This window comes from Culex pipiens, chromosome 1 (assembly GCF_016801865.2).
Source record: "Culex pipiens pallens isolate TS chromosome 1, TS_CPP_V2, whole genome shotgun sequence".
Taxonomy (NCBI): domain Eukaryota; kingdom Metazoa; phylum Arthropoda; class Insecta; order Diptera; family Culicidae; genus Culex; species Culex pipiens.
In genome coordinates this window covers 3218857-3242164 of record NC_068937.1, presented here as the reverse complement: position 1 = coordinate 3242164, position 23308 = coordinate 3218857, and the positions used below count along the sequence as shown (strand labels likewise).

General features: G+C 35.8%; 5 protein-coding genes across 8 annotated transcripts in view; 3 read left to right on the top strand and 2 right to left on the bottom strand.

Moving 5' to 3' along the window:
- Positions 1-6323, top strand: part of LOC120432217 (aminopeptidase N) — a 72490-nt gene extending 66167 nt beyond the window's left edge. For all 3 annotated transcript variants that reach the window (XM_039597382.2, XM_039597384.2, XM_039597383.2), the window contains 3 exons: positions 539-1972; positions 2034-2177; positions 5152-6323. In XM_039597382.2, coding sequence (XP_039453316.1) covers positions 539-1972; positions 2034-2177; positions 5152-5404 — 1831 coding nt within the window. In that variant the 3' untranslated portion in view covers positions 5405-6323. The remainder of the gene's footprint in view (positions 1-538; positions 1973-2033; positions 2178-5151) is intronic.
- Positions 6324-10485: 4162 nt separating this feature from the next.
- Positions 10486-11904, top strand: LOC120432230 (zinc finger protein-like 1 homolog). The gene is made up of 5 exons (XM_039597407.2): positions 10486-10679; positions 10746-10857; positions 10916-11109; positions 11168-11423; positions 11479-11904. The coding sequence occupies exons 1-5, from the start codon at positions 10578-10580 to the stop codon at positions 11760-11762; spliced, it is 948 nt and encodes a 315-aa protein (XP_039453341.1). The 5' UTR covers positions 10486-10577; the 3' UTR covers positions 11763-11904.
- LOC120432228 (sperm-associated antigen 1) lies at positions 11807-16855 on the bottom strand. 2 transcript variants are annotated; one of them, XM_039597405.2, is made up of 4 exons: positions 16004-16855; positions 15815-15942; positions 12143-12222; positions 11807-12109 (listed from the first exon to the last, which is right to left on the bottom strand). In XM_039597405.2, the coding sequence occupies exons 1-4, from the start codon at positions 16758-16760 to the stop codon at positions 11911-11913; spliced, it is 1164 nt and encodes a 387-aa protein (XP_039453339.1). In that variant the 5' UTR covers positions 16761-16855; the 3' UTR covers positions 11807-11910. The 2 variants fall into 2 exon arrangements, with proteins under 2 accessions (XP_039453339.1, XP_039453338.1); XM_039597404.2 differs by having other exon boundaries at positions 11807-12222; positions 16004-16847.
- Positions 16856-16973: 118 nt separating this feature from the next.
- LOC120432229 (alpha-(1,3)-fucosyltransferase C-like) lies at positions 16974-21919 on the top strand. The gene is made up of 2 exons (XM_039597406.2): positions 16974-17953; positions 21250-21919. Exons 1-2 carry the CDS (start codon positions 17226-17228, stop codon positions 21680-21682), a joined length of 1161 nt encoding a protein of 386 aa, XP_039453340.1. The 5' UTR covers positions 16974-17225; the 3' UTR covers positions 21683-21919.
- On the bottom strand, positions 21672-23138 carry LOC120432232 (glyoxalase domain-containing protein 4). The gene is made up of 3 exons (XM_039597408.1): positions 22875-23138; positions 22718-22767; positions 21672-22448 (listed from the first exon to the last, which is right to left on the bottom strand). Exons 1-3 carry the CDS (start codon positions 22962-22964, stop codon positions 21740-21742), a joined length of 849 nt encoding a protein of 282 aa, XP_039453342.1. The 5' UTR covers positions 22965-23138; the 3' UTR covers positions 21672-21739.
- Between the last annotated feature and the right edge of the window lie 170 nt (positions 23139-23308).

Below are 23308 nucleotides of genomic sequence, written 5' to 3'. Positions count from 1 at the left end.
GATTTAAATATTTTAGAATAAAAAATAATAGTGAATTTATTAGTGATTTAGTTTTTAATCGTTTTTAATTTTTAAATTTTTGTTTGGTTTGACATTTCTGTTTTTTTTTTTGTCATGAAATTTAATCATGGTTTTCCCTTTCCGTTTCTGTTTTCTGAGCAAAAAAATTAGATTTATTTGAAGAAGGTACTATTTTCTGGAAATATGAATTTCATTTAGATTTCACTTAACAACTAACAATAAACAAATATTCGATTTGACCTCTTGACCCCGTCGCACGAAACGCTACTGTTTGTCGGCGACCACTCTTGCAACATGTTTGTCTGAACGGAAGGGGGGGAGTTTTCTCCCCCTTCTTATTTTCAGGACATAAAATATAAATTATCCTCAAACACGCGACGCGCAGTTTCCCCCTCTAATTTTATGTCTTTTTCCACGTTTTTGCGTGTTGAGTAAAACGTGTATGAGTAATAATTACTCTGAATAAGTTTTTTTTTGCTTTTCCAAGGTTATTATTGAACTTCACTTTCCCTTTCAGCGAATCTGCCTTCCTGGTTCCGGAGGACAACAACAAGAGCTCGTCAGCGAAGCATACGGAGCGGGTTGCCCTCGTGGTCGCTCACGAGCTGGCTCATCAGTGGTTCGGAAATTTGGTAACTCCGCGGTGGTGGAACGACCTTTGGCTAAAGGAGGGCTTTGCGACCTACATGAGCTACGAGTGTTTGAACTTTGCGGAGAAGAAGTGGCGGGTGTTTGAGACGTTTATCCAGAACGAGCTGCAGAAGGCGTTCGAGAAGGACTCGGACAAGAGTTCGCATCCGATTTCGTTTCCGGTTGATCACGCGTCGGATATTCGGAGGATTTTTGATCCGATTTCCTACTCGAAGGGGGCGTCGATCATCCGGATGATGAACAGTTTCTTGGGTGGGGACGCGTTCAAGGCGGGGATTACGAGGTATTTGGAGAAGTATCAGTACGACAATGCTGAGCAGGAGGATTTGTGGGAGATCTTGACGGCGTACGGGCACGAGTACGGGACGTTGCCGGAGAGTTTGGATGTGAAGGAGATCATGGACACGTGGACGCTGCAGCCGGGCTATCCGGTGATCACGGCTGAGAGGGTTGGCGAGCGTACGATCAGGATCACCCAGGAGAGGTACATGCTGCCGACGAAGGACGCGGCTGACGAGACGAGGTGGTACGTTCCGATCACGGTGGTCACCGAGTCTACCAAAGAGTCGAAAGAACCCGTTGAGGTTCGCTGGTTGAGCTTCGAAAACCGCACGATCGAGATGGAGATCGAGGCTGATCGTGACGACTACGTCTACCTGAACGTTGATCGTACCGGCTATTACCGCGTCAACTACGACTACGCCTCCTGGAAGAAGCTCACCAACAACTTCCCCAACCTTCCCCCAGTGACGCGATCCCAACTGGTCGACGACGCCTTCAACCTAGCCCGGGCCGAGTTCATCCAGTACGACATCCCCCTAACCCTGATCATCCTAGTCTCCCAATACCCCCAGGACATCCCCGCCTGGTCCTCCCTCACCCGTGGCCTCAACTACCTCAACGACATGATGTCCCGCGAACCGGTCTACGAAGCCTTCCTCGCCGTCATGCGATCGATCCTGCGAAAATCCTTCGAGCAGCTCGGATTCGAAGACCGGCCCGAAGACGACCACCTCCAGATGATGCACCGCGAGCGGATCGTCGGCCTGGCCTGCAAGTTCGGCATCGACAAGTGTTCGGTGCGGGCGCAAACGCTCTACCGCCGGTGGATGACCGACTTCCGGGACAATCAGATCCCACCAAATCTTAAACAAGTCATCTACTGCACCTCGCTGCGAGACGGAGGCGTCCCGGAGTGGAACTTTGCGTACAAGCGGTACAAGGAGACGGACTCGGCGTCCGAGAAGGAGCTGATTCTGAGTGCGCTCGGGTGTACGGTGAAGCCGTGGTTGTTGTCCAAGTGAGTTGGACTTTGAAACTCCTTGTGGAATATTTGTTTGTAATTAATTTTCAATTTTCAGATACCTCAACATGACGCTGGATCCGTCGTCGGGAATTTTGAAACAGGACGGTGCTCGGGCCTTCCAGTCGGTGGCGAAAAATTACGTCGGAAACGACATTGCGTTCAACTTCCTGTACGAGAACATTGATCGGATTTCGAAATAGTAAGTTTTGAAAGTTTTATTCTTTTTCTAAATTTTCAAAAAAAAAGTTGGATTTTAATAGTCTTTAGAAATTATGCAAAAATTAAAAAAAAATATTGGAAATTTCTTTGTAATATTTTTACAATGTAAAGAATTTTGAATTTTTAAGATTTTCAAAATTTTCAAGAATTTTACAAATTTCAAGATGTCTAAGCCTTTTCTTCATTTTTTTTATTTAAGTTATTCTATAATATATTTAAGCGTTAAGATTTTCAAGGGTTGAAATTTTGTTAAATTTTCAATTTTAATAAATTTCCGAGTTTTTATAGTTTTCCAGTTTTTTCAAATTTCTCGATGTTTTAAAAATTAATAAAAATCAGGATTTTTTTAACTTATTAAGATTTAAAAAAATTGTATAAAAAAAAAATTTTTTTTCAAGGTAACATTGACTTTTTAATATTTTTGAGGAATCCAAAATTAAAAAAAAAAAACATTTTTTTAGATTTCTAAGTTTTTAATATTATTCACTTTTAAGATTTTCAAAACAAACTGCATTTCAATAGTTCAGTTTTAAAGATTTTCAAGGCTTTAAAAACTTTTAAACTATACGATTTTTTTTTTACATTTTTAAAATATTCGAGGTTTTAAAGATTTGCTTGATTAGAAAGTCAAGTTTTTCCAACATTTCAAAAAAAATTTTTTTTTGAAAATTATCATACTTTTTCAAGCATTTTAGATTTTTATAATTTTTTTCAAATATTTTTGCGAACATTTAATATAAAAAAAATATTTTAAGGATTCTCATTTTTTTTATATTTTTAAATTAAAAAAACAAACTGCATTTCATAAAAAAATGTTTTGATTTGAATTAGAAAAAAGATCAATATTTTAAGATGTTTAAGATTTTTTATGATCTAAGGCTATTTTTTAATTTTAAGTCCCTTTTTATCATTTTTTGATTTTCAAGGATTTCTTCAACATTTTTAATACTTCTAAAATATTTTTTTTTATAATTAATTCAACACTTCAAATTTTTTAAGTTATGAATTTTTTTCAGTATATTTCAAAAGAACTTTTTTTTCAGGATTTTAATTTTTTGTAAAGATTTTCTTAAATTTTAAGATTTAAAAATAAATCTAGATTTTTCAAATTCAAATTTTAAAGATTTTTGAATATTTTAAGATTTTTAAAAAATTTAAGATTTTCAAAAAGTTAAAGATTTTTAAAAATTAAAGTTTTAAAAGATTTTCAACAATTTCAAGATTTCAAAATTTTTATGCTTTTTAAAAATAAAAAGATTTTCAAAAAGTACAAGATTTTTAAAAATTTTGAGATTTACCAAAATTTTCTGATATTAAAAAAGTTGAAGATTTTCAAAAATATCATTTTTTATAATTTTCAAGGTTTTCATAAATTTTAAAACACAGTTTTTCTACATTTGTGAGAAATTAAAAAATAAAAATATTGAGATTTTAAAGATTTTTTAGATTTTTTAGAACTTAACATTTGTGAGATTTTTAACTTTTCATGATTTTTATGATTGTTAGAAGATTTTCAAGTAACTATTTTAAATATTTTGAAGATTTTCATGAATTTTAGAGATTTTTTAGAGATTTTACTCATTTGACGAATTTTAAGATATTCATAGTTTTTCTGATTTTAAAGATTTTCATGTTTTTTGAAGATAGACCTGATTTTATGCAGAAATTTTATTTTTGAAAGATATTTTTTAATTTTTTACCTTTAAAATAATCCAAGGTTTTGAAAATATTCAAGATTTTTATAATTGACGTAGTTTTTTTTTTCATTTTAATATTTTTTTCCTTGATTTTATAAATTTTGGTGACCTTACATTTTGAAGATAATTAATAATGATTGAATATCATGGAATTCTTGCTTGAATTCTTATGTTTTGAATAAGTTTTCAAGTTTATAAAATTTGCCAAAATTTCATGTTTAAGATTTTCGGTTTTTTAAGTTCTTTTGATAATTTTCATGTTTTTTGAGTTTCCAAAGATTTTCTTTATGTGTTGTAATTTTTTTTCATAAGTTTCTAAATGCTTAAGATTTTTAGCTTCATTTTGTTTTCCATTTGTATAAGTTTGACATTTTGCTTCCAAAATTTTCAATTATTTCAAGATTTTTATAAATATTTAAATATATTGTTATAATTGCCATTTATTTTTTAAAGTTTTCGAGCTTCCAACCTATTTACATTTTTCTAGTTCTTCTAATGATTTTTGAGGGAATAGTCTTTTTTTCTATTTAATATTTTTTAATTTTTCAAGTCATAACAATTAATAAGAATTCTAAGAATTTTAAAAATGTTAAGAAAATGAAATACTTTATGAATATTTAAGAATTTAATTATTTTAAAATATTTAAGAATATTTAAGAATATTTAAGAATATTTAAGAATATTTTAGAATATTTTAGAATATTAATGAATATTTTAGAATATTTAAGAATATTTTAGAATATTTAAGAATATTTAAGAATATTCAAGAATTTTTAAGAATATTTAAGAATATTAAAATTTTTTAAGAATATTTAAGAATTTTTGAGAATATTTAAGAATGTTTAAGAATATTCATGAATATTTAAGAATATTTAAGAATATTTCAGAATATTTAAGAATATTTTAGAATATTCATGAATATTTAAAAATATTTAAGAATATTTAAGAATATTTAAGAATATTTAAGAATATTTATGAATATTTAAGAATATTTAAGAATATTTGAGAATATTTTAGAATATTCAAGAATTTTTTAAGAATATTTAAGAATATTTAAAAATATTTAAAAATATTTAAGAATATTTAAGAATATTTAAGAATATTTATGAATATTTATAAATATTTATGAATATTTAAGAATATTTAGGAATTTTGAAAATATTGACATATTTGAAAAATCGTAAGAAATTTAAGATTTTTGGAATTTGATATTTTTAGCGAATAAATTTTATTTTTTTCATTCCCCTCCCCTTCCAGCTTCGGCGATGGCTTCTCCACCCTCTCCAAGATGATCGACTCCGTCACGTCGCTCATGAACCAGAAGCACCACAAGGAACAGTTCGACCGGTTCGCGCGCAAGGCCCACAAGCACGGCCTCGGCACGATCGAGAAGGCGATCCACCTGGCCGAGGAGCAAATCCTCAACAACATCCACTGGCGGTCACGATCGTACTACAAGCTGGAGGAGTTCCTCAACCAGCTGATTCGGGATTTGCACATGAACATGTAAAAGCCGCTTTCGGAAAGCAGAAAAACTCCCAGTCAAAAAGTTATAGTTAAAAAAAATATCGAGTAAAATGCTGTAAATACTACTTTTAACTAATGAACCCACTATTAATGATAATTTAGAAAGGGGACTTTCCTTAAAACAAACGAATCCAGCCTCGCAGGCAGCAAAAAAGAAAATAGAATTTATTTTGGCGCGCTTTCGGACAATTATTTCGAGGTTGAAAATCGCAAAACAACGGATTTTCTGGCTGTGTTTTATGTAGAAATTTAGTTGAACCCAAAAAAGTACCACCAAGGGAGCGTTCTTCAATTACGTGATGACATTTGTGTTACGTAGGTAAAGAACGCCCCCGCAACGTAATTTTGCGTGCGCGTGCGATTAAAAAAGGCGCAAACCCGTTCGAATTAGGTCCATTTATCAGTATTTATTTAAACAAAACGAAACTTTTATTTCATCAAGCGAGCGTAATAATTTAACTGAGTGTGTGCGTTCCACTCAGCGTGCCCGGAATTTTTACCACGAGAAATAGTCTGTTAGAATGGTAAGTGTTTCTCAAAGAAGTTAGCATCGTAAGGGAAGAACCATATTTGCCATATATTTTAAATCGAGTCAATCGATTCTAGCTCGTAATTAGGATTTTGTGTCAAGGAAGAGGAAATTAAGAAGCGAAGAAAAAACTGCCCGCCAAGCATCGCGCAAGTGTCTTTAAAATGTGAAATTAAAAAAATAGCTTTCAGTAGATTGAGAATTCGCAAAAAGAGTGATGAAGAAGTGGAGGCCTTTGAGTCAAGCTGCCTTGTTGAAGAGTTACAAAGTGTATTAGGTCGACGTCGGCGGAGCTAAAGAAAGCTAAACGTTAGAGAAAAATATTTAGAAATTGTCAATAAAGTGTTTCAATAAACGATATCTTAAAATGAAACGGAATTTGTTTCACTGTCTTTGTTTCAATTTGAAATTTAAGGAATTATAAAAAAATATTTTTGCAATTCCGTCGTGAAACTACTTACTTTTCCTGTCATTCTTGAACGACGAAAAAGCCTACTTTTCTGTACCAAAAATAACAGAATCGAATAGCAACACTTTTCAAAATAAATGCTGAAAAGTTCTACTTTTCAGCACTCAAATGGGTGCTGAAAAGTTGAACTTTTCAGCACTTGTTTCGAAAAGTAACACTTTTCAACATTTTTTTGATTTAAACGATTTATTGACAAAATACATGAATATTCGACTTAAAATTTCACTCAATGGGTGTTTTTCGAAATTGCAAAAAATGTTGTATGGAACTCGTTGCAAAACTTGATTTTTTCAGCACTCGTCGTATTTATCCAACTCGGTGAACCTCGTTGGATAAATGTCCGACTCGTGCTGAAAAAATCCTCTTTTTGCAACTTGTTGCATAAACTACTATTATAAAATCATTAAAAATTTCAGCATTGAACTTTCCTAAAAATTGATAAATTTTTAAAAAAGTTAAAAAGTTTTAAGAATTTTCAACATTTCAAAAATTTTAAGAATTTACAAAGCAATAAAAATGTTAAAATTTTGAAATTTTTCAGGAAATTTAAAAATTTCAAGAATTTAAAAAAGATTCAAATTTTAAGAATTAATAAAACAATCTTTTTTTAAATTTAAGAATATTCAAGAATATTTTAAAAAATTAAAAATATTTAAGAATATTTAAGATGATTCAAGAATATTTAAGAATAGAGCAATTCCATTCAAATAGGGAATCGGTTGTACCCGACCCTCTCCGATTTCAATGAAACTTTGTAGACATGTTATCCTAGGCATATATAAGCCATTTTTGTGTATATGGAGCCAGTTTCCTTCGATAATGACATTTGAGAAGGACGTAAGTGTTTTAAATATTTTTGTATTTCGTAATTTAAATATGGCTATATCTCGAAGCCGTTGCATCGTATCAAAAAGTGGTCAATGCAAACTTGTAGGAAATTTGACGGGCTTTCCGAAAAAATAAACTGAAAGAAAAAAACACTCCACTTTATGAGATTTTTTGATTTTAAAGTTTAAAAGTCAAATTTGAAGGTGAGTCCACGATTTTTTTTTCGTTCAAAATTTTTGTGAAAATAGCCTAAGATGTTACAAAAAGACTCACGAAAAATGCAGGATGGAGCAACTCCCCTAAAAAATTCAAAAATCATTTACTAAAACTGTTTTTTTGAAAAGTGCTCTAAACGTCAAAATTTTCAAAAACCGAACACGAGAGTCGATTCTCCAGACAATTTTACATAAAGATCTCCATATCAACCATTGTCCTAAGTCCAATCCTTGTGAAGTTACAGCGGTTTTAATAATAAAAATGTTGGATAAATAGGTTTTTTGATGGTTTTTGGCAATTTCTATATGACAGACTTGATTTTTCAGTCTCGAAAATATTTTTACCAGAAAACTCGTCCAATTTCCCATAAGTTTGTCTTTGACCACATTTCAATTGGATGTATGGGCTTACAGATATAAGCCATTCTGCATTTTTCGTGAGTCTTTTTGTAACATCTTAGGCAATTTTCACAAAAATTTTGAACGAAAAAAAAAATCGTGGACTCACCTTCAAATTTGACTTTTAAACTTTAAAATCAAAAAATCTCATAAAAGTGGAGTGTTTTTTTCTTTCAGTTTATTTTTTCGGAAAGCCCGTCAAATTTCCTACAAGTTTGCATTGACCACTTTTTGATACGATGCAACGGCTTCGAGATATAGCCATATTTAAATTACGAAATACAAAAATATTTAAAACACTTACGTCCTTCTCAAATGTCATTATCGAGTGTAACTGGCTCCATATACACAAAAATGGCTTATATATGCCTAGGATAACATGTCTACAAAGTTTCATTGAAATCGGAGAGGGTCGGGTACAACCGATTCCCTATTTGAATGGAATTGCTCAATTAAGAATTTTAAGAATTTTTAGAATTTTAAGAATTTTAAGAATTTTAAGAATTTTAAGAATTTTAAGAATTTTTAGAATTTTAAGAATTTTATAAATTTTAAGAATTTTAAGAATTTTAAGAATTTTAAGAATTTTAAGAATTTTAAGAATTTTAAGATTGTGAGAATTTATAATTAAAGTCCTGAATCGATTATCCGAAGGTCCGATTAAGTGTTTCAAAATTTTTAGATTCAAATTGACGGGCAAAACGGCGGTGGTGAAATATTGAGAAAATGTATTTGGTATTTTGATAGGCAATCAACCAATTAAATTTGACTTAAATTTGATAGCAGAACTCGAATTTAATGTTAATTGTATAAGATTTTTTTTTGTTCCTGATTCTGGTATCCCATGTCCTTTAAAATACTTCGGATAATCTAAAATGGACTATTGGACTGAATTTAAAATGTATAAAAATAAATAGGTTAATAAATTTTTAAATTTTTGCAAATTGAAGTACCAAAGAATTAAAAATATAAATTGATTAATTGATGATTCAAAAAATTAAAAAAACACAGAAACATTCTAGTAATAAAATTACTATTTCTTATGCACAAAATGTGTTAAGTTTGATATTTTAAAAGTATTTTTATTTAATTTCAATTCACTTAAATAAAAATATATTTAAAAATTTCAAAAATATGCCTAATTTTTTGAAGAATTAGAAACAGTAATTGTATGATTAGAATGTTTCTATAATAATTATGAAAAATCGAACCAATCTAAAACGAAATATCTAAAGTTGAAAAGAGGCTTCAAAGTGACACTTGAAAATGTTTAGATTTTTCTGCAATTCATTTGTTTATTTCGATATATTCTTTATGCTAAATATCTTTTCGAAAAAAAAATAAAAGGTTTTTAAATTAAAATTACAGTCCACACTTGAATAAAAAAAGAGTTTTAAAATGCATTATGCACCTGTCGAGTTGTTTTGCAATCATAAGTTTCCAAAATATCTAAGTATTGAGGATTGCTATACATTGGAACTTCATTTAAAAAAAAAATCAAAATATTTTTCATTAAGCCCAATGCAATGCAGAAAATTGCATTTCAGATTATTTTCTGTTAATTAGACTTATATTTGCATTGAAATTATCAAGTTTTTTTCCCCTTTTGATTTCGTGAACTAATTATAAGGGGTAGGAATGGATGGGGGGGGGGGGGGAGGGTAGTGTTGACATGAACTCCTAGTTTCTCGAATATCTTAGAACTATCCCTCCTAAAACGCATTTCCCAAACACAGACGTGAACTTCAAGTACGTGATGTAGCCACATGATATAGCTATCCTATCGTGTTATTCACTTTAACTATTAAACATGTAAATCAAGGGAAATGAATAATGCGCGGAACTCGTTCACTTCTATTTCTACCAGCAAACAAACAGCATGTTTCCTTCCGAATCCGACTTTCTCGGATATTTCGGTACGTTGAATGCCAACGCACATTTTTGTGTTAGATTAAAACGTCTTTTCTGTATAACATAGGATTTTAACGCAGCACCAAAACTCGGGAAGTTTGCTGGAGATCAGGTTCAATCTATTCTGCTTTCTTAACGTGCTGAATGCTATTGGAAAAATCAACAAGTTTCGCTAAGGCAAAAGAAGATGGAGAACGCAAAATAAATCGTCTATTTTAGACCACTAAGCCCCCATGACTCCAATTTAAAGCGTGTTGAAAAATTTGATTCTGTAATAAAAATATATGTTGTTTGTTTAAATTTACAAAACTTATCGTAAGACTCAAAGATGCATTTAAATTAAGTACTTGAAGAGCATGTGAAAATTCCACCGAAACTAGGGAAGTGAAGTCGGCAGTTGAAAAGCAATACAAAATTTAATGCAGTCACATCAGCTCTGGATTAACCTAAAATTACTCCGCAGTGTAGGCAACACCCAAAAATTCACCTCTCCCAAGACGCAAACCACCTAACCAGCACTCACCTCACAGCCCGTTCTCCCACCACAAAAAGTTAGCGGTGTGCGTGAGAATAAAGCTGGTCTTTTTCACCCAACTTTATTCTCACTCACACAGTCTCACATTCCGAGGCGACATCTAGATGGAGCTGGCATCGCGAGTCGCAGTAGTGCACGGCTAAACTTGATGGGGTATTTTATGGGTTTAGTCATCTGTCAAATTGGATTATTTTTCGATCGGACGTGGCGAATGTTTTGCTGTTGCTAAATTTTAGGAAACTTTGTTCCGGCCAAAACCAAGTTGCCGAAATGGGTCTGTGCAAGTGTCCCAAGCGCCAGGTGACGACCCAGTTCTGCTTCGAGCACCGGGTCAACGTGTGCGAGAACTGCATGGTCGTGAATCACGCAAAGGTAGATAAATTAGTTTTTTTCGGGGAGGAATTCCGGATTGATTTTTTTGTGTGGTCATCTTTCCAGTGCACCGTTCAGTCCTACATTCAGTGGCTCAAGGACAGTGACTTTGACTCGTCGTGCACCCTTTGCGGGAGCCTGCTGGACGACGAGGACTGCGTCCGGTTGATTTGCTACCGTAAGTTTCGGATCTACTTCGGGGGAACCATTTCTTAGTTTTCGGTTATTTTCTTCAGATGTCTTTCACTGGAAGTGTCTAGCGGCGAGGCAGCAGTCGCTGCCGGCGAATACGGCCCCCGGTGGGCACACCTGCCCCTGCTGCAACGATCCGATCTTTCCGCCGGCGAATCTGGTTTCGCCCGTGGCCGACGTGCTGCGGACGCGCCTCGGGCAGGCCAACTGGGCACGGAACGTGCTGGAACTTCCGTTGGTAAGGCGTTTTCGTCGATTCTGAACTTGAGAAAGTCTAAAAATGGTTATTCTTCCAGTTACTCGAGGACAAACAGGACTATTCCGGCTTCTCAACGGCGACCACGACGACCAGCTCCAGCGCCGGAGTTCACAACAACGGTAACATCTTCGCCAACAGCATGGCCCAGAGCCGATCGACGCTGCTGGCCGCGAGCGCCAGCAGCGCTACGAACAACTCGACCAACAACAGCCGACCCGAGAGCCCCCACTCGATCGTCAACATGGACAGTTACGGAGGCGGCGCGGCCGCGTCCTCGGCGCTAGACTTTCAAGGTAATCCACGCGTCGTCAAACTCCTCAAAACCAAGACTGAACCTCCTCCTTACAGCAAGCAGCCGGCGGCCACTGCTGGCCCGCGAGTCCCCCATCGGCGGTTCCGACCGCGACGACAACAAGTACAAGCGCCGCACCCCGCAGGAAATCTTCTCGCGCTGGTCGCGCCGCTTCTACGCGCCCTCGTCGAAACCGCCCTGGCGCCGCACCTGGTTCCTCGTGCTGAGCGGCTGCATCGGCTTCGTGTGCATCATCTACGTGCTGGCCACGCTCGGGCGGCGCGGAACCGACGGCGAGATGGCACTCATCTACAACCGGAATCTGCCCCACGAGGAATGATGGGGGGGCGGGAAGTCATTCCAGAAAAAGAAACCCAATTTATATATGCTGCGTCAAATGTGTAACTATTTAGCATCCCCGTTATCATAATTTTATACATTATACTGTGTCTGCTGATTATAATTAACTCAAACAAAATTGACCCCCTTCAAAGTTCCTCAATCAGAACCTTCTTCGAACTGCCCTGCTGGTCCTGTTTCGACGAGTTCCTCACGATCCGCGCCGTCTCCGTCTGGAGCGCCTTGACCGCGTCCGGAAGTTTGTCCTTGACCAGCTTTTTCGGCTTGATGAGGTCGGCAAAGTCGTCCGAGCTGCAACAACCGCCAACCTCCTCGATCGGCAGCTGGAACGAGTTTGGCGGGGGAAGGTCCGGCAGCTGGCGGCGCAGATCGGCGATGGCGTTCAGAGCGAGTTTGTTGGACGGGTCCAGGAGAAGCACCTGGGAGTAGATTTGGTAAGCCTGAAAAGGGGATTGCGGGTCTTAAAAGTGGTTTCTTTACAGGTCGAAGGCATTGGTCACTCGGCAGAAAATAAAAGTCATGCAGAATCGTCATATTTACGAAGATGAAAATGATGTCCAGCCATAAAGTAAAACCAATACCTTTCTCTAGTAAGAAAGGCAAAAAGGTCCAAAAATCGAAAGGCAGAAAAACTAAAGAGCAGAAAAATTAAATGGCAGAAAGTTGATCAGTAGAAAAATTAAATGACATATTTAATACCGCGTGTTTTGGCGTGTCTTACAATTCGTCCTTGCAAAGTGAGTACCCGTACGCGACTGCCGGTGGGTTAACTGGCAGAATAATTATGAGGTGAAGAGTTGAATATGGCAGAAAATTGATGGGTTTTTAAAAAATGTTATAAATGCCAAATTTTATGCATCTGTCCTGATGTTGAAAAAAAAAAACGCATTAGTTCCCAAAGTACCTCATTTTTCAAAAAATTTCTTAATTGGTCAAATTCCAGGTATTAGAGTTTTCAGAGTAAAATTCTCCAATTTTTACTAATGAGTCGATTGTGGACGGTGGGGCAGCGCGCACGCCTTGCAGGATTATTCGTGTTTCGAGCGTCATTTTTTTCAATGATTGGTGTTTTTGGTGCTTTAATTAAGATAACATCAATTGTTTTGTGATTTTAAACGCACTTCCTATATCACCGTTGATTAGAAGGCACGGCATCGGGTAAATTTTGCATAAATTTTTCAAATAATGTGTTAAATTTTCACGATGAAAAAGTTAGACCTGCTGCCATTTAGGATAGACCACTACTGTGCTTTGCACGCCCAAGCTCGTTTTTGCATTTCCATCTCTTATATTTTCGTTGTATCGCTGTTGAGATTCGATTGGGAGTAGCGGGACCTCGCGGTTACTCTGCATCGTGTTTTTCGGAGCCTTTTATTTGATACTTTATTTTTCATAAGTCCTTCTTTAATCATCGTTGATCGGAAGGCACGCCGCCGGTTTAGTTCGTTTAAGTTACTGTTTTAATTTCATCACAAACGTTTACGCGGTGCCCTGTTTTCTTTGCGTTCAAATTCGTTGATCGTAATAATTTAATATTCCAACTGGCAGTTTTAGTATTAACTCATCAAACTATCCATTTTATGAAGCGTAAAGTGTCTTTTATTTACTATTTTTGGAATTTGCTCGCGTCATCTAAACAGTAAGAATATACTGATAAGTCCATCCCATAGCACTACTGCTCAGTTGGCACGCGTTCGATTAAAAACATTTTTAAATAATTAATTTTATATCTTTCGCAGCCGGCTGCCTAAGATTTTTAAAGTGAATCCTAACCTCATACCCATCTTACTAACCCTCAAAACTCATATGATACTTTACCGGAGACGCAGCCGATTTAGCGGTCCCATCACTAAAGTATTGGACTAACATTCCCATCCACTTCCCCGTGTCTTACCACTGGTCGTGGCCGGCGTCGGTATTGATCAGCATAATAGGGACCTTTGAAAGTTGCGAGTAGGTGATGATTGGTTCCTACTTTTCATCTATGGTCCACGGAGCAATTTTTGGAGGTTCTGGTCAATAACGAAGTAGCATTTTTATAATTAGCTGAAATGTTCACCAAATATTTTATTTTTGTAAATACCAATTCCTTTTCCTTTCTGTAGGTTGTCTCTACATTAGATTTTTCTATGTGAATTACTAAAAAATTCATAAAATGTCGTATTTTTTGAAACATTAAATTTTCATAATATACATTAAGAACATAAAGCGACGCTAAATTTGTTTGATTTTTTTTTTTTGGTTTAGTAGGATAAGGTACATGATTTTAGATGCCCTCCGAGCTACAATGCTATGCGAAGGTCTTTCTAATTAGCACACAATAATTCAAAACTATATAAATGTAATTTTAAACCACGATTACCGCGACGACTAAAACCGTCAGCGTGCCTTTCGATCAACGATGATATAGAAAGGAATTTTTCACCGAAAAAAATCGAAATATGAATGCTCAATTTATACGACGCCGTGCCTTTCGATCAACGATGATATAGGAAGGGCTTTGAAAATCAAAAAAACACCAATTACTTAACAAAAATGACGCTCAAAACACGATTAAACCAGCAAGGCAAGCGCGCAGCCCCACTGCTCACAATCGACTCTAAACTACTGAAAATTTTCATAAAATACACAACACTCACACATTTAAGTTCTAAAGTGTAATATATTAAATAGACTCGATTGCACGAAGGTTTGTATTAGACTGTGGATACCGTTATCAGGGGTGTCATTGGGTCATGCAAATTTTTACAACAACATATGCTAGTGAAATTTTAATAGTTGATTCCTTATCACATTACTAAATGCATTTTTTCAGTATTATATCACCGTCATTTTGGATTTAAAAATTCTACATCATTTTAGAGTACGTGCTCGGCAATAAAAAAATAAGATAATAACAAAAAATTGTTTTTCATGATTAGGTTAGCCAAAGATTTTATTATCCTAAGTGAACTTTGTTCAAGGCCTTTTATGGATAACCGAGTTTGGACCTGGACTGTACCGATATTTTTTGTAATACTAAAATTTCTGTATTTTGCGAGACATTTGTGTCAAACAAAGCATACTTTTGCATACATTTTCAGTAAATTACACAGCAAAAAAAAGTGTAAATTTGGAAGGTGTAATTTTAGAAGGTTGAATATAACCTCTTTTATGATGTAATTTTACCTGAATTCAGACTGAAAATGCGACATTCCACCAGAATAGTCGTAAAATTACACATTTTTAGAGGTAAAATTACACATTTTTTCTGACATAAAAAATGTACCCCTTTCCAAATGTAATATTACCATGGTTTTTTTTTCTGCTGTGTACTTTATCTTAGAATTTGGATTGTGTCACGTTCCCCAGTAAACCATTCCACCGAATACCATTCCCCAGAAATCAATTCCCCAGAATGAACCGTTCCCCAGAAAACCATTCCCCAGAATGTATTATTCCCCAGAAAACCATTCCCCAGAATGTACCTACCGTTCCCCAGAAATATTCATCGTGGTGATTATAATTATTTCCAAAATTTAAAAAAAAAACTCAAAATGTCAAAAATTTCAAAAATTTCAAAAATTTCAAAAATTTCAAAAATTTCAAAAATTTCAAAAATTTCACATTTAAAAAACATCTCATACGTTCATGATTCGCAACATTTGAGGTATCAAACAACGTGATTTTTTGAATGAATTTCAACTGAAAGTGTTAAGGACATATTAGACTATGACAAACACACAAATTTTGTAACAGTTTGGCAGTTTGCCGCAAACAAGTTTGCGAGATTAGTTTGCAAAGCACAAAAAATTGCGAGTTTGTTTGTTTTTTTTGCCATAGTACAATGCCTCCTTCAAAATGAACCTGGACGTCGGCCATTAAATAACTTCTATGCGGCTTAAATCAATTTTCAAATTCGACAGATTGTTTGGCTCATTTACCTTCTGCCAAACAGAAAACTTTCTAAGATGCAGCGTTTTTCTTTAAACTTTGCAATATTATTTGCAATAAAAAAAAGTTCGGAAGAATAAGCTCAGAAATTATACTAACCTCCCGCCGCTTGTCATCAGAACATAAGGCCTGTCCCTTTCTGAGAAGTGCCTTGATATTCTCTGGTTCAAACTTCAAACATTCGTCACAGTCCGCAATGGCATCTTTGAAGTGAAACAGTTTGATATCTGAAATTTTGATTAAAATTGTTTCACTGTAGTATCATCAACATTTGATTTCTGAACTCACGTGCCATGGCCCGATTGTTGAACCCCGCTGCCGTCGGCCACATTTTGACACTATTCCCGTACTCTGCCAGTGCCAGTTCGTACTCTTTAGCCCGGAAGTGATCATTTCCCTTCTCTTTAAACTTAGTTGCCAAAACCTTCCGCTCACTCTCGGTCAGGTTCTTGGTCCCATCCGGCGGAAGTTCCTCAATGATCGCCTTCTTGGAATTCTTCTCATTTTGCTCCTTCACAAAATCTTTGTACCGTTCCTCTTCCAAATCCATCTTGAGAATCTCCGTATCCGGATCGTACCGACTCCAACTCTCGTAATCACAAGACTTGATCCTCTGCTTCCCTCCGGAACTACCCGAACTTCCCCCGAAACTCTCCGTCGGAACACTCCTCACCGGTGGCAACAGATCCTCCCCATCGTCCACAACCACCCTGCTCCCCTCCAGCATGTCCTTCCTCAAGCTCCTCATCGACTCCTCCCAATTTTCCATCTCCCGGCAGTGCTCCTCCCACCTCGACCCGGCCACACTATCCCTCGTCACCAGCGGAGTGTCCCGCCGGAACAGCTTACTGCCCGGTTTAACCCGCCGCAGCTGCTGCTCGGCAAACTCCGTCAGCTGGGGGAAGAAGCCCTCCTCGCCGGAACGGAGCACCTTCACGATGCGCTCCAGTTCGACGCCGTCCGAGCAGCGCCCGATGTAGCCAAAGTCCAGATGTTCCAGCAGGAGGTCGTACTTTTCCAGCAGGCGTTTCGGTTTGTTGGCCATTTTCTTCGAAAATTTGTGTGGGTTTTGGTCAAGTTCAGAAAACCTGATTTTTTGTTGAGTGACAGTTGTTGACTCGAAATCAACAAACTGCCGCGCGTTTCCATGGTGATCACGTGGGGGGATCATGGATACTATGATGCGCACGCACGTCATGTTTTGTCACATTTTTCACCTTTTTTATAAGGCCCCCTCTAATTAAATTTGATTAATTTCGTTTTCCCGCTGTCATTCCGAAAACCACTTTTTTAAAGCTGAAGCATGTTGCAATGACCTTTGTGAAACGTGCTATCTTGGCTTTGATCGTGACAAAAGCTTTTTCGATAGTAAAATGGGAACACCGATCGTGACAAATCGGTTGAGCTTTAAATTTTCAAATTCAGAAATTCGCTTTAAATGAATGAGTACAAATTTCAAGCTATCAAACGCGATTAGTGACAGAAGCAATTCTCGTCGAAGCCTGCTACGATGAAGAACATTCACCGGGGTCGTCTAGCAATCTTGCTCACTTCCGGAATCTCGACGTTTCTTTTCGTTAGACACTACGCCAACTCGGATAAAACACCCGCCAGCTACGATCCAATTGTAGAGGAAACCCCGTCACAAAACAACACCAAATACATCCTTCTCTACACCAGCTACTTCGACTTCATCAACTGGGACCGCAGCAAGAAAACCAAAGGCCCCGACTTTTTCCGCTCCACCAAGTGTCCCGTCACGGATTGCGTCATCACAAGCCGACCGGACCTGCTCCCCTCGATCGACTCCTTCGACGCGCTGGTCTTTAACGCCGCCGAGCGATGGCCCCAGCCGATCCCGCCCCTTCGGTCGCCATCGCAGCTGTACGTGGCGGCCATTTTGGAATCGCCGGCGCACACCACGCACGTGCTCGAGAAGGACGGTGACTTTTTCAACCTGACCATGACGTACCGGCTGGATTCGGACGTGCCGTGGAGCTACGGTCAGCTGGCGGAAATTAACGGAGCGGTGATTGGTCCATCGGAGAGGGCGCTTTGGCTGAAGAGCGGGTTTCGGAACTACGCGAATCAAACGTTGCTCGGGTTGGTGAGGAACAAAACCAAGATGGCGGCGCAGTACGTTTCGCACTGTGGGGCCATTTCCGGGAGGGATAAGCTGGTTAAGGAGATTCAGAAGAGCGTCCAGGTGGACGTTTTTGGGAACTGTGGACCGATGAGGTGAGATTATTGTTTGTCAACAAAGCAGTCAAGTGTTTTTATCGTGTGTCAATTTTGTTTATTTTGTATTTTTTTTTTCTATTTTTAATTTTTTTAATTTTGACATCTTTGACAATTTTGACAGTTTTACTAATTTTGCTAATTTTGACAATTTTGTTAATTTTGTCAATTTTGACAATTTTGTCAATTTTGCCAATTTTGTCAATTTTGTCAATTTTGTCAATTTTGTCAATTTTGTCAATTTTGTCAATTTTGTCTATTTTGTCAATTTTGTCAATTTTGTCAATTATGTCAATTTTGTCAATTTTGTCAATTTTGTCAATTTTGTCAATTTTGTCAATTTTGTCAATTTTGTCAATTTTGTCAATTTTGAAAATTTTGTAGTTTTTTTTAAATTTTTATCAATTTGGACAAATTTGACAATTTGGACAAATTTGACAATTTTGTGAATTTTGACAATTTTGACAAGTTTATCAATTTTGTCAATTTTGCCTATTTTGTCAATTTTGTCAATTTTGTCGATTTTGTCAATTTTGTCAATTTTGTCAAATTCGTCAATTTCTTCAATTTTGTCAATTTTGTCGATTTTGCCAATTTTAAAAAAATTGTAGTTTTTATTTTATTTTTTATCAATTTTGTCAATTTTGTCGATTTAGAAAATTTTGTAAATTTTGTAAATTTTGTAAATTTTGTAAATTTTGTAAATTTTGTAAATTTTGTAAATTTTGTAAATTTTGTAAATTTTGTAAATTTTGCAAATTTTGTAAATTTTGTAAATTTTGTAAATTTTGTAAATTTTGTCAATTTTGTCAATTTTGTTAATTTTGAAAATTTTGTTGTTTATTTTTTTATTTTTATCAATTTGGACAAATTTGACAATTTGGACTATTTGGACTATTTTGACAATTTTGACAATTTTGGCAATTTGGTCAATTTTGACAATTTTGACAATTTTGTCAATTTTGACAATTTTGTCAATTTTGCCAATTTTGTCAATTTTGTCAATTTTGTCAATTTTGTCAATTTTGTCAATTTTGTCAATTATGTCAATTTTGTCAATTTTGTCAATTTTGTCATTTTTGTCAATTTTGTCAATTTTTATTAATTTTGTCAATTTTGACAATTTTGTCAATTATGTCAATTATGTCAATTTTGTCAATTTTGTCAATTTTGTCAATTTTGTCAATTATGTCAATTATGTCAATTTTGTCAATTTTGTCAATTTTGTCAATTTTGTCAATTTTGTCAATTTTGACAATTTTGTCAATTTTGTCAATTTTATCAATTTTATCAATTTTGACAATTTTGTCAATTTTTACAATTTTTACAATTTTGAAAGTTTAGACAATTTTTACAATTTTGTCAAATTTGTCACTTTTTACTAATTTTACTTATATTGACAATTTTGTTACTTTTGTCAATTTTGTGAATTTTGACAATTTTGACAATTTCGACAATTTGGACAATTTTGACAATTTCGACAATTTGGACAATTTTTATCAAATTTATTAATTTTGATATTTTTGACAATTTTGACAGTTTTGACAATAATGACAATTTAGACAATTTTGGTCACTTTTGTCTTTTTGGTCATTTTGCTCAATTTCATAGTTTAGGTCATTTTGGTTATTTGGTCATTTTAGTAATTTCGGTCGTTTTGGTAATTTTGGTGATTTTGGTAATTTTGATTTTGGGTCATTTTCGGTATTTTTGTCTTTTTCGTCATTTTGGTTATTTGGTCGTTTTTTTAATTAAGTTTTTTTTGAATTTGCGCATTTTCGTCGTTTTGGCAAAGTTTTTGTATTTTTTGTAATTTTATATTTTCTGTTTTTTTGTATTTTATGTTTTTTTTTGTAATATTTGTACTTTTTGTAACTTTTTGTATTTTTTTAATTTTTTGTAAAGTTTGTAATTTTTGAAATTTGTCTTATAATAGTAAACTTTTTAAGTTTTGTAATTTCAGAAATTTTAGTAATTTTAGTAATTTTTGTGTTTTTTTTATTATTTTAATATTTTTAGTTATTTTAATAATTTTATCAATTTTAGTAATTTAAGTAAGTTTAGTAATTTTAGTAATTTTAGTGATTTTAGTTATTTAAGTTATTTTAGTAATTTTAGTAATTTTATTTATTTTAGTAATTTTAGTAATTTCAGTAATTTTAGTAATTTTATTAATTTTAGTAATTTTAGTAATTTTAGTAATTCGAGTAATTTTAGTAATTTTAGTAATTTTAATAATTTTAGTAATTTTAGTAATTTTAAGTAATTTTAGTATTTTCAGTTATTCATTTTAGTTATTTCCGTTGTTCTAGTTAATTTGGTAAATTTTGTTTTTTTTTGTAATTTTTAGAAGTTTTTGTAATTTTTGTATTTTTTGTTATTATTGTTTTTTTTAATTTTTTTAATTTTTGTAAGTTTTGTAATTTTTGTAGTTTTTGTAATTTTTAGTAATTTTTGTAATTTTTGTAGTTTTTGTAGTTTTTGTAATTTTTTGCAATTTTTGTAATTTTTGTAGAGTTGTAATTTTTTATGATTTTTGTTGTTTTTGAAATATTTTGTAATTTTTTGTAATTTTTGTAAATTTTGTCAATTATATCGATTTTATCAATTCGTGCTTGGCATTTCATAGGGCCAATTGGAGCCTAACATTTCAAAAGGGCACATAACTTTTGTAAACAATGGTGTATCCCTTTCACTCAAATGACAGTTTACATAAGGTGTGAAAGGGACACACCCTTGGTTAAAAAAGTTATGTGCCCTAATGAAATGGCAAGCACGAATTCAGTTATTTTTGTAATTTTGTATTCTTTTCAATTTTTGAAATTTTTGTTTTTTTTTTTATTTTGGTTATTTTTGTATATTTTGTGTTATTGCAGTTTTTATAAATTTGATTTATTTTTCAGTTTTTGTTTTTTTTTTAAATTTTGGTTATTTTTGCTAATTTAGTTTTTTTTTGTATTTTTTGCATATTTTGTAATTTTTGTATTTTTTTGTCATTTTTGTTTTGTTTTTATTTTTGGCAGTTTTGCCTTTTTGGTAGTTTTGTTGTTTTTCAGTCATTGTGGTATTTTTTTGTCATTTGTTTTTATTTCTGTTAGCAAAAATATCTGGACAACAAGCTAAATTAAAGACTTTCAAAACTGACAGCTTTTCAGCTTGAAAATGTAAAAACTCAACAAAATTTTTAGCTGGATTTGCCAGTTTTTGAATTTGGTTCAATCTGCCAATTCTTGGAATTTTCTTAGGATTTCTTCTGCTTCAATTTTTTTTGAATTCAAAAATTAACCCTTCCCCAGATGCCCCCTCGGATCCCCGCGCTGCTCCCGCATGCTGACCGACGACTACCGGTTCTACTTTGCGTTCGAGAACTCGCTGTGCCGGGATTACGTGACCGAGAAGCTGTTCAACGCCATGGACAACTACGTAATTCCGGTGGTGTTTGGCGGGGCGGACTACACCAAGTTTGTGCCGCCCCACTCGGTCATCAACGTTCAGGACTTCAAGACGGTGAAAGAGCTGGTCAATCGGTTGAAGTTTTTGGCGGACAATCCGGAAGAGTACGTCAAGTACTTTTGGTGGAAGAAGCACTACCGGGTCGTCCGGAACCTGCCGTTTTGTGAGCTGTGCCGGGTGTTGCACGGTTCTGGGGGGAAGCCTCGGTACTATGAGGACATTAGGACGTGGTGGTATGAGGATGCTTGTCAGGTTAAGGCTAAGATTGAATTTTAGGAGGTGTGTTATTTATTATTCTTTAAAAACTTAACATCTTTAAATATCTTTAAAATATCACTTGTCCTGGAAGGGATCCTTCTGGATGTACTTGTCCAGCTGCCCGTTGCTCTCCGGATCAACCTGGGACAGCTGCGAAAAACCCTCCTCGTCCACGAAGCAGATCTCGTGCCCGTCCGGATCGGCCAGAATGATCACCCTGACGGTGGCCTTCCCCGGCGTGTCCAGCGAAATCAACGGCGTCAAAATCGTCCCTCCCGCAGCCTTAATGATCTCGTCGATCTTCGGCTGAACCTCGAACGGAACGGCGAACGCAATCCGTCCGTACGCCTTGGCGCGATCCAGCGCCCCCTCGATCTTGGCCAACTTCAGCACGAATCCTCCGTAAGTAAGTTCCGCCCAATCCGCTCCCTTCGTCACCTGCTTCATCTGCAGCGTCTCGTGCCAGTACTTGACCGATCGCTCCAGATCCGTCACGTTCAGCGTGACCTTCCGCACCGGATCCGACTCCCCGGTCGCCTCGTTCACGATGAAGAACTTGTACCCGTCCGGGGAGGTCAGCACGGAATGGCCGGCGCCGGCCACCACCGGATAGCCGTGCCTGGTGGCACGATCGACGATCTCGGCCGAGGCGATCGTGACGCCGCCAAAGTCGTTGCCCAGCTCGTACGATTTGACGCCGTAGTTGTACGTTAGCTCGATCACGAAGTGGGACGACTCCGGACCGTACCCGATCATGGTTTTGCTCCAGCGGTTGTCGTACGGGCTGTGGGGTGAAGATTGGTAGAAAGTGCATTTCCCGATTACGGACGTCATAGTCGAGGTACCCCTTGAGGGTTTCTTAGGAGGTTTGATGTGTTAGTGGTTTCTATTATGGCAAAGGTAAGTTTTTAGTGGAATTGTGAAAGCTGATTTTTGTAAGGGTAAGTACTTCTGTCAATCTGTCAAATTGTCAATTTATAGAGAAAATTTCTTACACCACAACTGGAGCAATGTAAGAAAATTTCAACCTTGCAAAGCTTATGCATGACTTACCCATTGCAAGCGGCATCACAACCTTGGGTGAATTCCTCGTGACGCAGCACCTGCAATTGAAAACATTAGAAAATCAATCAACTAGCAACAGGTGCGCAGCATCCGACCTTAGCTAACTCACGATCAAAACGATTCGTCATCCAAGCTAATTACCCACCTTCATTCCAAGAATGTCGCGAAAAAAGTTAATGTTCGCCGCTCGATTTCCAATTTTAAAGACATAGTGCAGCGCTCTGGCGGAGATCATCTTCCTTCCTGGTCAAGAATCGGAACCAATGTGAAGGTCGCAACCGGTTCTGGTTGGAAAAGAAAGTGTCAATTTTGGAGGGTTCTTCCGATAAGAAATACAAACAGAACAGTAGGCGATAAGCAAAAAAGAGGTAGACGCGTCTTGCCACTTGAAACGCCGACACTGACTGAGTGACAAGTTGTTGCTGTCTGTTGCTGTGAGTTGAGCGTGAAAACAAAGTAGGCTGTGTCTGCGGTTGGGGTGTTCAACTTGTTTGTTGGACGCGCTCTTTTTTGGAATGGAAAATGGCAGACATTTTAGAAGTGAATACAGACTTTTTATTTTCTTAACCATATTTTTTA